Source organism: Azolla caroliniana, unplaced genomic scaffold (assembly GCF_043228905.1).
Source record: "Azolla caroliniana isolate FFs.n. ecotype wild unplaced genomic scaffold, voAzoCaro1.0.p SCAF_2, whole genome shotgun sequence".
Taxonomy (NCBI): Eukaryota; Viridiplantae; Streptophyta; class Polypodiopsida; order Salviniales; family Salviniaceae; genus Azolla; species Azolla caroliniana.
The window spans coordinates 6,233,269-6,246,027 of NW_028230437.1; the positions used below are offsets into that span (position 1 = coordinate 6,233,269).

The window sequence follows — 12,759 nt, forward strand, 5'->3', positions numbered from 1 at the left end:
GTGAGATGTAGATGTGGATGTAGATGTGAGATGTAGATGTAGATGTAGATGTGGATGCCATCTACATATAATATGTGGATGTGAAATGTAGATGTGGATGTAGATGTGAGATGTAGATGTAGATGTGGATGCCATCTGCATATAATATGTGGATGTGAAATGTAGATGTGAAATGTAGATGTGGATGTAGTCTATATATGAGTTCATGCAGCATACAAATGTGCGTGCATGTGTGTGTGTGTGTGTTTCAAAGGAAAATCACAACAAAACATATTGTTATAGCTTAAAACGTTAGAAAATCACCATAGTTTAAAAAAAGTTAAGGGTCATTGAAAAAAAAGACGAGGCAAGGGTGGGATAGAACAAGTTGGGTGGTTCGATTTCAATGCAAAACATACCACACATTCCAGATGCATTTAACACAAAACATTGCAAAATGATTCAACACAACATGAAGAAGGGGGAATAAATGCGTGCGCGAGGAGGGTAACCAAAACATATGTGAGGAGGGTTACCAAAATGGTGTTATGCCCACCTTCACAATTAAATAACGGCGAAGTTTTTTAGGGAATTTCGAGTGATTAGAGGAGCTTTCAATACAATACTTTTCCGGGTTGCATAACCTATAGATTCGTACAAGCAATTCACATTCAATGTGCCAACGAGGTTCCGTATTGTTTCCTTTTTCTTTTAAACTTTTTACCGTGGACCCTCCAAGCCACCTCCACATGAGCTTCTCGCTCTCGCTCTCTCGGCCCGCCCTTCTTATACATGAGCCTCAGACCCTCTTGCAACATGAGAGTGAGCTAGCTTATCTATAGTTGTAAGTTTGTCACCTTAAGGTGAGGGCACTCCAACAAAGAAGGAGAAGAGTCTAGGGGGAACCTAGTGGACATGGCCTACAATGTATCTTTCATTCTCTTGGCATTACTCGCCCTCTCCGCACTTCATCCTGCCGTAGCTCGCCGATCTGGTCGGAAACTCGGCTTGCTCGACTACGTCCCTAAGCCAAGTTCGGGGTTTTCTCCTAGCTCTGGCTCTTCTCCCATTGTCTCAACCCCTAGCTATGGTTCCACCCCTTCTGGGTCTGGTTCTTCTCCCATTGTCTCAACCCCTAGCTCTGGTTCCAGTCCATTTGGCTCATCTCCTACCTCCGGGTCTTCGCCTATTGTCTCGAGCCCCAGCGTTGGTACTCCCTCGGGCTCATCTCCTATCTCCGGGTCTTCTCCCATTGTCTCCTCCCCTTACTATGGCTCTCCCTCAACCCCATTTGTGAATCTGCCTCCCATTCTCGGTCATGTCTATGGTGGCTATGGATCTCATAGCGGTACTGGAACATGGGGGTAAGTGCGACGAATTCGCTAATTTCTCATCTTTTCTTTTGTCGATATGCATTATCGCACTCGGCTAAAATACAATCCATAATATCATCACAAATGCATAGATCATTGCTTGACACAATGCATAATATCATTACAAATGCACGGATCATCGCTCGAAGTTTGCGAGCCACAAACCTTATAATGTCAAGCGATAGCTTCGTGATTTACACCATAGCATCAAAGTCATAAAATTGAGAGAACCCAAAGGTCAAGCCTTGGCCTACACCCCATAGATAGCAATGGGTCTCTCTAGAATGTTAAAAAAAGCTATCTATGTATTTAGGCCAATCTTGGTGTGTCTTAGAAGAATAATAGCTATGTCTAACGAAACCATGTCGTGCCTTACTATATTGTGATGGACAATGCAGGTTCTGGAATGCTAACCCGAACAATATCCCAAAAATATTCTCTTTGATTTCGTCAATAGTCAAGATCTTCGGCCCTCGCCTTCTCAAGTTCTATGGCCCCAGGCATGTCCCTTCGCTCTATGAAGCTCTCAAGGACATCGGCGTAGATCCTTTGTCCGCATTAACTCGTGAGGCCACTGCGTCCCTCATCAACTCCTATGCTTACCCGGATTTCCCTCTCTCGCCCTTCGATGTTGTTGTGCAATACAACAATGCTCTCGAGTCGACCGACTTTATTTCATCGCAAACCTTCAACTTCCAACAATACAATGAAGCGGTCTAATACTTAGAACCTTGCCAACCTATGCCTCTTGCCTCCCCAATTCTATATATTTGGTTGTAATACTTTTGTGGTTTGTAAAGTATCTTTCCTAACCATTCTTTAGGTTTGTTTTTTGCCATTCACCACATTCTCTCAAGACTTTCACTTCCCTTGTGAAAATGTAGCTCAATTATGGTTATAGTTTAATTTTATTATTTCTTCTTGTTTTGATGGATGATGGACAGCCCGCATTCTCCATAGCATGACGGATGTATTCTATCGGCATTAATCATAATACATCCCTAGATGACACATATAATATGTTGTCGTGAAGTGTTCGTATATTTTGAATAAAAAACATTTCACTTAACGATGAAATATGATTGCCTACATAATGAAATAAAACTCATTAATGTGGAAATAATATTTCCTTAGAAAAGAGTTGTGTCATTTTGAAATATCCAAGTTCACTATAAAAGATAGTGTCTTGGCTATCAATATCTTATTTGTTAGGTATTTCCCACAATAATATATAGTTCAAGAGAATCATAGGATCCGGGTTTTGATTTATTTGACTAGATTCATTGATACCCAAATATGATTTAGGTGACCACACATGTACAAATCATTTCTTTTTACAACAAATTAATCTTTTTCTCATGGAGACAACAAGAATTTTCCAAGTTCTAATAGTGTTACGTTGTAAGTTTGGAAGTTCGAACAAGTTTTACAAAATTGGAAACTGCAATGCATTCACCCTTAGCATGTGTGCCTACAGACAAAATAAAGACCTTCGACATAGGTAGCATCCACATCTTGGGAGTTGTGAAACACAAGCTTTTATTTCTTCATTATTAGCGAATTTTGAAAAAGAAGCAATTTCAACTAATTAATATTTTCTAATTATACTTTACGATATTTTACATCTATATGCTACCTTCAAATTATTGGGGAATTTTCGTTAAAAGTTTCTCTTGCAACATGTATAAAGGGTCTCTTTGGTTATATGAATGATTTATATTGTTTGACAATCGTCGATGTACTATCAAATTGTAAAATATGAAGAAAAAAAAGGCTTTAAATGCACATTTGGAGATAGAGATTGGATGTAGAAATGTTCAATTACCAATTACTACTTTTGTCTTGTTTTCTAAGATTGAATTTTGCCAACTAGATACTTGTTGATGAATATGTACACACATACACGGGTTATATGTGTCATTATCCCTTGGCGATCATCAACCTTGCTTGGCAAAAGCCTTCTTGTTGCATGTGTATAATTATGCAAATACATTGATATTGATTATTTGTGGGGAATTGTCTTTTTTGACCTAGAACCAGGGCACACATTATATTTAGTAGGAGTGTGCTTTAATGATGAAAAAAAGAATCTAAAAACTTTTCATTCATCAAAATTCAAGGTTCTTATTATTTGTAAGTCCCTTAATGCTCTTCTACATTCATTCAATTTGTGCAAAATTAAAACTTTACGTTCTAGAATCCTTAAATGGCATTAAAGCTATTTCATGTAGTATAGCATGAATATTGTTGGGTTGATAATAATCACACTAAAATGTTTGTTGGATTATTGCTCTTAACCAACATTTTGTAAACCTTAAACATGGAACTTTTACTTGAAATGCACATACGTATATGTGGAGTGGTTAGGGTGCTTGTGCAATACTAATAATGATTTGATGCGGCCCCATTCATTCCTTGTTATGTCAATCCATTGGTTATTTGTTTTTGCTAAAATTTGTATGGATGGTATACTCCCTAGCTTTTGTAGCCAATAAATCCAAACATTGACCTATCTACAAAACTATAATGATTTTGGTGGTTGATGACTTTATGTTATGGTTGTCACGACTAATCCTTAATTAAACTCCATAACAAGTCATGGGATTCCAATGCCAAAGTCACGAATGATGTTGTAATCCCGACTTTACTAATACGGAAAGATCTTTCACAACATTCAGAAATTGTAGAGAAACATTGGGAGAAATTGTCAAAAGCGCTAGAGGGAGGGCTTGAACCTCCGACCTTGTGGTTAACAGCCACACGCTCTAACCAACTGAGCTACTCCAGCTCGTTATAAAATCAACTATTCGTCCAAATCTTCTATTATGTATTATCAATTGAAGAAAACAATTGATTAAGCTACACATGGACTATTAATATACAAGGATATCAAAAGTTGACCTCAACTCTGAACGTGATTTAATTCCCAACTATCAAATTCCAGACAAAGCTAATCCAAAATCACACAACAAGAAGTGGATGGATAGATTATTGTAGCAAGTTCAGATTTTTAAAATTCTACAGCATTCCATTGGATTGGCAAACAAATAAAGGGCAATACTGAGAATGTATATGTTATACAACCGAAGGGTCTCGTACTCATTACAAATTCATGTTAACACAAACAGATGTTCTCCAAATTATTTTCTTAGATGTTTATTCAACAAGGATTCTGGCAAAACTCTCCAAAATCATGTGTATTAACACATGTTGCACATGTTTCAGTAGCTTCCTAACAAGTGGTAACGTTCTCCAAATTAAACAATGCATGTATTCTCTTTGATATGTGTTCAACAAGGATTCTGGCAAAGTCTCTAAATCATATGTAACACATGTAGCAACCAATTGTTTCCTGTGCAAGTTCAGAAAATAATGAACCAGCATTGTATTTTCTCAGCATATCATGACAAAGATGGCTATCATATCAATAGAAAGCAACTAGTTCTTTGTTTTAGCTAGACAGCATGTCACATGCTCGAAAATAGACTTTCTGGAAACTCCTCAGCACTTGGTGCAGGTCTTGAAGTGTCAGGTCGTTGATCACGCGGTCTATCTTTTCCCATGGGAGGAAACCCAGCTGTTAAATCTTCCCTAGATTGCTCCGGTGCCTTCATACTGAACTTAGCAAACATTTCACTTATATAATCATCTTCTGGTGGCTTAGAAACTATATCTTCAACATGCCCATTGCCTTCTTCTCCCATCTCTTCAGTTTCAGGTTCTCCCATTTTTTTCTTTTGTTGTATATTCCATTCCATTACTGCCCTAATCTTCTTTTCTAAATCTGGTGGCAGCATTGTTTTCTTGTCATATGCTTCTGCTATTCGTTTCCGTATGTAAAGGAGCTTATCCGAATGAAGTTCTCTTAATGGTAACTTGAGCATATATTCATCGAGCCCTCCTGCTCGATCTATACATCGAAGTGCATGTGTAGTCACATCTAGATGAACATGCCTGTCCAATCCCAGACTAAATAACCGTCTCTTTTGACGATTAGGTTTCCAAGATCGTCTCGATCTGCAACAATAAAGGTACCATTATACAGATATAATAATCTGGGCTAACAAGATAACAAACGATAATCATCACCTATAAACCAAGAATCCTTAAAACAGTAAGGTTCTAAGTGAAAACAAAAAATAATTACATCCTTGTGCTGAGTAATATACTAGATATATAGATGAATTTAAAACATTGGAGGTCATCCAATTCATATCAACGATATTGCTTTTCTCTGAACTGTTACAAAGTAAAAGCCAATCTGTGAGCAAGAGAAACAAAACAATCTATAGAATCGGTAATATGAAAGGATAAAAAACTCTGGGAAATCCAATATGTGAACTCCAGGTGGGTCAATATTTTCTTCCAACTTGTGTTCCATACTTCAGAGGTTAGATGTTCCACTTCTGATTTCATCGGTTTAAGAGCCAACCAAGGCTTGTGTTGCAAATATAAATAAGTACAGGAATATATAGGTACAAAACTTATTAAATATAGGTAGGTGTTACATGCATCATGCATTGTATCTGGAAATCAGCATCTGTTTGTTTGCTCGTTATCCATTGTTTAGATAGGTCCTGGGTAGTTTCATGGCTTCCTTTTCACGTCTTTCTTTCTACCTCATTTTTCTCACCCTCTAAGATTGTTGGAGCAGTCAAGCACTTACAAATGTCCTGCTACCTGCAGTCTCTGTTTGTTTGGTAGCTGCCCATTGTTTAGATAGTTCCTGGAGTTTCCCGTCTTACTCTTCACCTTTCTAATTTTGTTACTTTACCTCGTCCTGCAATATTGTGGGAGACATTGAGCACTTACCATCCCCTGCTTCAGACCCATTAAGGAATTTAAGTGGTCTGCTTTGTAAGCCCTTCTTGGACACCTTCCTTTACTTAGGGTTTGGTTTGTGTGATTGTGCTATGCCAGGAGAATCTTGTATCGTTATTTCTGCCAGACTTACTGACTTTTAGACAGTTGAGCTTCTCTTACTCCACTTAAAATATGATATAGATGAAATACAATTTGGATTACTAGTGGCTAGCATAGACGTTGTGTGACTCGCTTACCCCTCTCGTTCTGTTATTCTTTTGTATATTCCAACTTTGTTTTCCCTGCTTTTCATAGTACCAATTTTGATAGAAGCAAATGATTGGTTTCTTGTCTCTTGAGAGTTACCAAAATAAAGTCAACATATCTATACCACTCTATACTTAAAACCTTTGCTTCATTGGCCAGTCCCAAGTACTTTTGATTTCTCTATGATTTTGGAAAAATGTGCACATCAAGGTTCAAGTGACTCCTGTAGATTGCATGACTCTCTGCCCGATTTTTCACTCCTAAGTTGGATCATTATGTTCGGTCTGTATATATGAACCTATGCTTCTTTTACAGGACAATCGTGAAATTTTGCAGTCTAATAAAATACTAGATTATTAAGTAGATGTCTAACTTAACCAATAGAATCCAGAGACAAATCTTGCCAATATCTACTTACAGATCCCAGATTGCGTCTACTGATTTTGAGTTATGCCACTTCTAGCCAAGGTTTTCTTTATTTATTTGCATTGCAATACAGCAACTTCGCAATGTTGTTATCAAATAAAATCTATACGAGGATCTGAAAGGTTCCCCAAGGCATGTGTTCTGTATCTTGCCAAGTACTGATTCAAATTTAACATACAGGCATAAAAAGCTGATGGATTTTCATGGAAAATTCAAGAAAAAGAGAAAGATAAGAATATTTATTTCTTCTCCCTTCTAAGAGATTTTAAATGCTCAGTGAAAAAGAAATCAAATGACCATAATTCACATTGCTGATGCAATTGGAAAAATTACGCAAATATTCAGCCATGTTTTTTTGTTTTGCAATAACGCCTACGTGTTCTATTTGCACATCCCGAATTTTTCAGAGTGTTAGTAAGTTCTGTGACAAGAAGAAGAAATCAACGTGGATTCACATGGAACAGTAAACAACAACGAACTAAGACACAAAGAAGTCAACATACTTAGAACAAATTTGTAGACAACGTCTGTAAGAATATAGAGAAGAAACCAGGTAACGCTTCGATCAAAGAAACACGTGAGAATCACCACAGTACATCGATTCGAATCCAAGAATAGTCTCAAATAAAAAAAGAAGTACGGATTAACATAGAAAACGACAGAAACAGAAAAAGGAACAAATGAAGAGATCAGCAGCTATGGTTTTATTGAATAGAAGGAAAGAATGAAGAACCGAGACTTACTTGTTACCTCCGTCTTCAGAGATTTTGTTGCCAAACTGAATATGGCGGCCTGCGTAGAGACCACGCAGAGCTCGTTTCATGACGATCTTAGTCTGCCCCATGGCTTCCTTCGCCCTCCTCCGCCCGTTCTTTCGTTCTTTCAGTGTTTTTCTCAGATCTGAGCTGAGATTCGACGACGAAGGAGAAGACGAGGTTTAGGGTTTAGTTTTGTATGTATGTCATGGTGGATGTGGATGTTTATTATTACGCCCTACTAATGGTGATTATGATGGTAATTTTGATGGTGATGATGCTCATGATGGTGATTATGATGGTAATTTCGATGGTGGTGATGGTCATGATGCTAATGATGGTGATTATGTTGGTAATTATGATGGTGGTAATCATCATGATGCTAATGATGGTGATTATGATGGTAATTACGATGGTGGTGATGGTCATGATGCTAATGATGGTGATTACGATGATGGTGATGGTCATGATGCTAATGATGGTGATTATGATGGTAATTACGATGATGGTCATGGTCATGATGCTAATGATGGTGATTATGTTGGAAATTATGATGGTGGTGATGGTCATGATGTTAATGATGGTGATGGTGATGGTGATGGTGATGGTGATGGTGATGGGAGATGAGAGATGAGAGATGAGAGATGATATGAGGTAAACGATCTGTCTCTCATGTGCACAAGAGATCCTCGCTTCTGGATGAAGAATTGTGGTTTCAACTCTTGTTCTTTTCAAGGGTAACTAATCATGTTGGCATCGGCTTGAGAGGTTGAGGGTTCTACCATTTTCTCTAATCCCAACGTGGTGGCTCTGTCCCATGACGTGATGACGATGGTTGTGATTGCAAGAGATCTATTGATGTTGTGCCATCAACGATCGTTTATAGTTTTGGATGGGCATCACTATTGACATATCACATACTGTACGCAACACTAGACTTGGCACTATTGAGTTAATGGCCACTCTAAGCACGAGATAGGTATAGTGCCTTTCTTATGTTAATTTTACGGCTTTTGTTGCCATTCTGATTTAATGTGGTGATGAGAAAATAGTTTGACCAATCAATTTGGAATTAACATTGGGATTCTGTACCACCCACACACACAAATGGATCATATATCCATTAGATAATTGAGCATTGCTAGGGCACCTTGTAATGGTGAAGTCGCATCAATGACCATTCATGTGACATTATCATAGAACACCTTCTTGCAAAGTAGTTTCGGGTTTTCCCAAACTATTAAAGTTCTTTGGACAAGAACTACTAAAGTTCTTTCGGCTCTGTCTCGCTTGTCCGCTTGTTATAGTCCCATTTATCATCTTAGCGTGTTGAAGCGTTGGTCTGGGAGAGGCTTGGTCAGGCTATCTGTGATGTTCATCTCGGTATCCACCTTCCGGACTTCGAGCCGTTTATCGGTGACAAGCTCTCGGATGTGATGATACCTCACCTTAATTTGCTTTGTCTTAGCGTAATATATCGGATTCTGGATGAGGTGTATTGCGTTCTGAGAGTTGGAATATAAGGTCTGTGTTGGATGGTCGATTCGGCCCTCAGCCGAAAAATCGGCCGATTGTCGATGCAACCAAATGGCTTCCTTGGTTGCTTTTGATTTGGCTATAACACGTTCACGCATTCCACTTTTAGATTCCTTTTATAATTGTACAAATTTAAGCTATTTACAAAAACTTGATACATCAATATCACATGATCAACCACCTATATAGATTTTGCTAAATTATTAATATGTAACAAGTCTTAAAATGGAAAACATGTAGTTTTTAATACATTTTTAAAGTTGATGATCTCCTGATACATATTGTAATTAAATTCAAGAATATCACAATGGCTCTCTCATTGACACTAGTTAAAGTTTGGAAACAATATTATTAAATTTTAAAATTTTAAAAAATAAATTGGGGTGTTCATGTTCTTATGCAGGTTTAACCATCGTATAGAGGTGTAGATGCTAGAAGCGGAAGTGATACATCTACATATTAGTGAATATGGTTGATGCAAACTAATCCTTAATGAATCTTGCAGGATATAATACCTTAGGCAAATGTTAGTGAAAAACCAAGCATATTAAGCATATGGATACTACTGAGAATTATTACTTTTGGGTGTGTCGGTCATGAGTGTCCATGTATCCATTATCTAGAGAATACCCATACTCAGCAACAAAAGAGGACACCCATACACGTGTATCATAAATTGGATAAACTAGGCCACTCTTGACAACCAAACACAATAAATAATGTTTCTCCAAAATAGGGACAATATTCGATGATTAATAGTGAACCTTATATTAAAACGGTTATAACAACACACACCCGTGAAAGAGGGCACACCCAATGAATAGCCATGATATTTTGGAGAATACCCATAAACACCCATGAATGAGTACAAACATGGATCATATATTGGATAAAGTTGGACACTCTTGATAGTCACACTGAGAAGTATTAGTTCTCCAAAATGGAGATAATATCTAGTATCTGGTGATCATCAAGAAGCTTATACTATATTCTTTATAACATTGAAATGTAAAGTTTCACATGGCTATTAAAGTATATTTTAATCCAGAATGTAGTCAATATTCCAAAACAATGGATACAATGAAATTATAAAGTTTCAAGTGTCTATAAAGGTATGTTTTAATTCAAAATGTTACAAACAATAAACCAAGCGAATGGAAAGACTAAAACTTAGATTGAAATGCAATTTATCATATTCCAAAAGTAATGAAGGAGAGTTTATCCATAATGTGGACAATCAAAAGAATAAACATTAGTTTATAGGGTTTTTATAATACAATGTTTCACATGGCGATCAATGTATCTACATCATTACCCTATTCCTCCTTTTGAGAACCCTCATCACATATCTATGCATTGGTATCTTCCCCAGTTAGGCAAGCAATTGTAGGGTCCTCTATAAGCTCATCGTCAAGATCAATTAGCTCCCTAGGATCACCAACTAAGGGAGGAATTGGCTCACGAGCGGCAGGTTAAAACCGTTTAGTATCAACGATGTGCGTTGCCCCTACCTCTTTGTCTTGATCTGGGCATTCCCATAAGGCTTTTATCCTCATATTAATAAAGCTCACTTGCTCCTCGTCCTTCTCCAATGCAACAGTATTTCGGAAGAGCTTCAAAGCACACGTAGATGTAGTATCTACAATCAAAGTGAAAAGAGGATTGTGTTAGCCAAACCTAAAGTGTTTCAATTATGTGAGAATAGCCAAGAAGGTTTAAATTATACGTGTGCTAGAGAACAAATGTAATATCCAGTCTCCTTCAATGGAAAACATTTTGTAAAAAATTACCTAGAGCAATTATGTTAAGTGGAATAGATTAGGTGTGTGTGTGTGTGTGAAGAGACACAAGATAGATAGAAGATTGATAGAAGCTAAAAGACTCAAATGTATATTAACAAGGAATAAGAAAAATAAACTAGTAACAACCAAGTACTAAGGAAGGAGGGAGGTGCTTTATATAAAGTCTTCCTCTTTCCACATTCTCTCATTAAAACGCCCACTCTCTCTCTAGCAACTATAGAATCTCATGTGTCATGGGGAATGTGGAAACTCATTAGTTATGTGTCATAGAATATGATTCTATGACACACAGTTAATGTTGGAGAGTAGTGGTGACCTTTGACCTTTGCATGCTACATTCTCAAAAGGTGTGTTCACACATTAGACTAGGTTCAACACGTCCCTTCAAGCTCAACCATGTCATGATTGAGTCAGCGGTCAGGTCGACTATTACTCCCCCTCAAGCTCAGTAGGTCGTAGGTCGAAAGGCCAAGCTCAGTCGAAAATTGCTGAAGCTTGTCGGTCCCCAGAGCTTTCATGAAGATGTTGGTTGTCTAAAGATTGGTGTTGGCATGTTGAAGGTCGACATCCCCTGCAAGGACATGTTCCCGAATGAAGTGGTAATGCACCTCAATATGCTTTGTCCGAGCATGGAAGACAAGGTTTCCAGCAAGATGGATACTGTTGAGATCGTCGTAGTCGAGCAAGATTGGATCGTTGATAGAGATGTCCAGATCCTTAAGTAACCACTTGCGCCATACGAATTCACATGCAACAACCACCGTACCCTTGTATTCGGCTTTTGTACTTGAAAATGCAACGATCGGTTGCTTCTTACTGCTCCATGATATGGCTCCATTGCTGATTGAAAATACAAAGCCCGATGTAGATCGACGGTAACCTTTGTAGTCGGCTCAACCAACATTTGTATATCCTTCAAGTCAAATTGGTGTGGCCGACTTATAGAGAATGTTGTAGTCCATCGTTCCATTCATGTATCGTAACACTCACTTAGCAAAATCCAAATGAATATCACGTGGAATTTGCATAAATTTACTAAGGAGGCCGACCAGATAGCCGAGGTCGGGTTGAGACTACGAGAAGTTGACGATAATGAGTTGGCTCACACTCTTCTATGCCAGAGTCGACATCTCGTTTCAAGTTTCGATCAAGAGGGGTTACCATAGATTTGCACTCAATCATCCTAAACTTGTATGATAAGTTGAGAATGTAGTGACGTTGGGAAATCATAATGCCGACTGGGGTCAACACTGTGCGTAGCCTTTTGCTACGAGTCAGGCTTTATACTGATTGACAAATTTGTCAGCATTATAGTTCACCGTGAATATCCATTTGCAACCGATTGGTTTCTTGTGAGGTGAGTAAGGGACAAGATCCCATGTCTCGTTCTTACTAAGTGTTATTCGTGAGATTGTAAGTGTATGAGTGTATAAGTGATGGTACATGGATAGACGAGTGTAAAGTCTTGTGTTAAAAGTCATGTTGTAAGTGTGTGCAAGTGTGAGTATATTAATATGTGTAAACACATGCACATTTATGTGTGCAAAAATGGAATAGTGTTATAAAGCGGGTCTAGGTTGTTTCTACAGGTTATGTTACTAACCTACAAGCCTCATTGAATGTTCTTGGATTATGATCCTCATGTAATGTACCTATATACACCACCATAGGGCACATGAATGATAGTAGTAGTTTTTGCCTCACAATAATTGTGTCTCTCTCTCTTCCTCACGCTCAACCCCCCCACCCAACAACACTTGGCACGCCCTATGGCTGATCCCCTTTGAGAAGAAGTCGATGAATACACAAGACGTAAAT

The 12,759-nt window shown here is 38.0% G+C and overlaps 2 protein-coding genes and 1 non-coding gene across 4 annotated transcripts; 1 reads left to right on the forward strand and 2 right to left on the reverse strand.

Moving 5' to 3' along the window:
• The first annotated feature begins 774 nt into the window (after positions 1 to 774).
• Positions 775 to 2,270, forward strand: LOC147867224 (uncharacterized). Of its 2 annotated transcripts, XM_087315014.1 has the most exons (3): positions 775 to 1,118; positions 1,152 to 1,343; positions 1,751 to 2,270. In XM_087315014.1, exons 1-3 carry the CDS (start codon positions 895 to 897, stop codon positions 2,070 to 2,072), a joined length of 738 nt encoding a protein of 245 aa, XP_087171140.1. In that variant the 5' UTR covers positions 775 to 894; the 3' UTR covers positions 2,073 to 2,270. The 2 variants fall into 2 exon arrangements, with proteins under 2 accessions (XP_087171140.1, XP_087171139.1); XM_087315013.1 differs by having other exon boundaries at positions 778 to 1,343.
• Positions 2,271 to 4,066: 1,796 nt separating this feature from the next.
• On the reverse strand, positions 4,067 to 4,140 carry TRNAN-GUU (transfer RNA asparagine (anticodon GUU)). The gene has a single exon. It is a non-coding gene; the product is annotated as a tRNA-Asn (tRNA).
• Positions 4,141 to 4,425: 285 nt separating this feature from the next.
• LOC147867226 (Ribosomal L28 family) lies at positions 4,426 to 7,795 on the reverse strand. The gene is made up of 2 exons (XM_087315015.1): positions 7,592 to 7,795; positions 4,426 to 5,369 (listed from the first exon to the last, which is right to left on the reverse strand). Exons 1-2 carry the CDS (start codon positions 7,690 to 7,692, stop codon positions 4,820 to 4,822), a joined length of 651 nt encoding a protein of 216 aa, XP_087171141.1. The 5' UTR covers positions 7,693 to 7,795; the 3' UTR covers positions 4,426 to 4,819.
• Between the last annotated feature and the right edge of the window lie 4,964 nt (positions 7,796 to 12,759).

What these genes read in the sequence shown, in the direction of transcription:
- LOC147867226 (XM_087315015.1), bottom strand. Translation starts at nt 7,692, where the DNA reads ATGGGGCAGACTAAGATCGTCATGAAACGAGCTCTGCGTGGTCTCTAC. An exon ending in TCTGAAGACGGAGGTAACAA is followed by an intron (nt 5,370 to 7,591) that starts GTAAGTCTCGGT and finishes TTATTGTTGCAG; the next exon opens with ATCGAGACGATCTTGGAAAC.
- LOC147867224 (XM_087315013.1), top strand. Translation starts at nt 895, where the DNA reads ATGGCCTACAATGTATCTTTCATTCTCTTGGCATTACTCGCCCTCTCC. An exon ending in AGCGGTACTGGAACATGGGG is followed by an intron (nt 1,344 to 1,750) that starts GTAAGTGCGACG and finishes TGGACAATGCAG; the next exon opens with GTTCTGGAATGCTAACCCGA.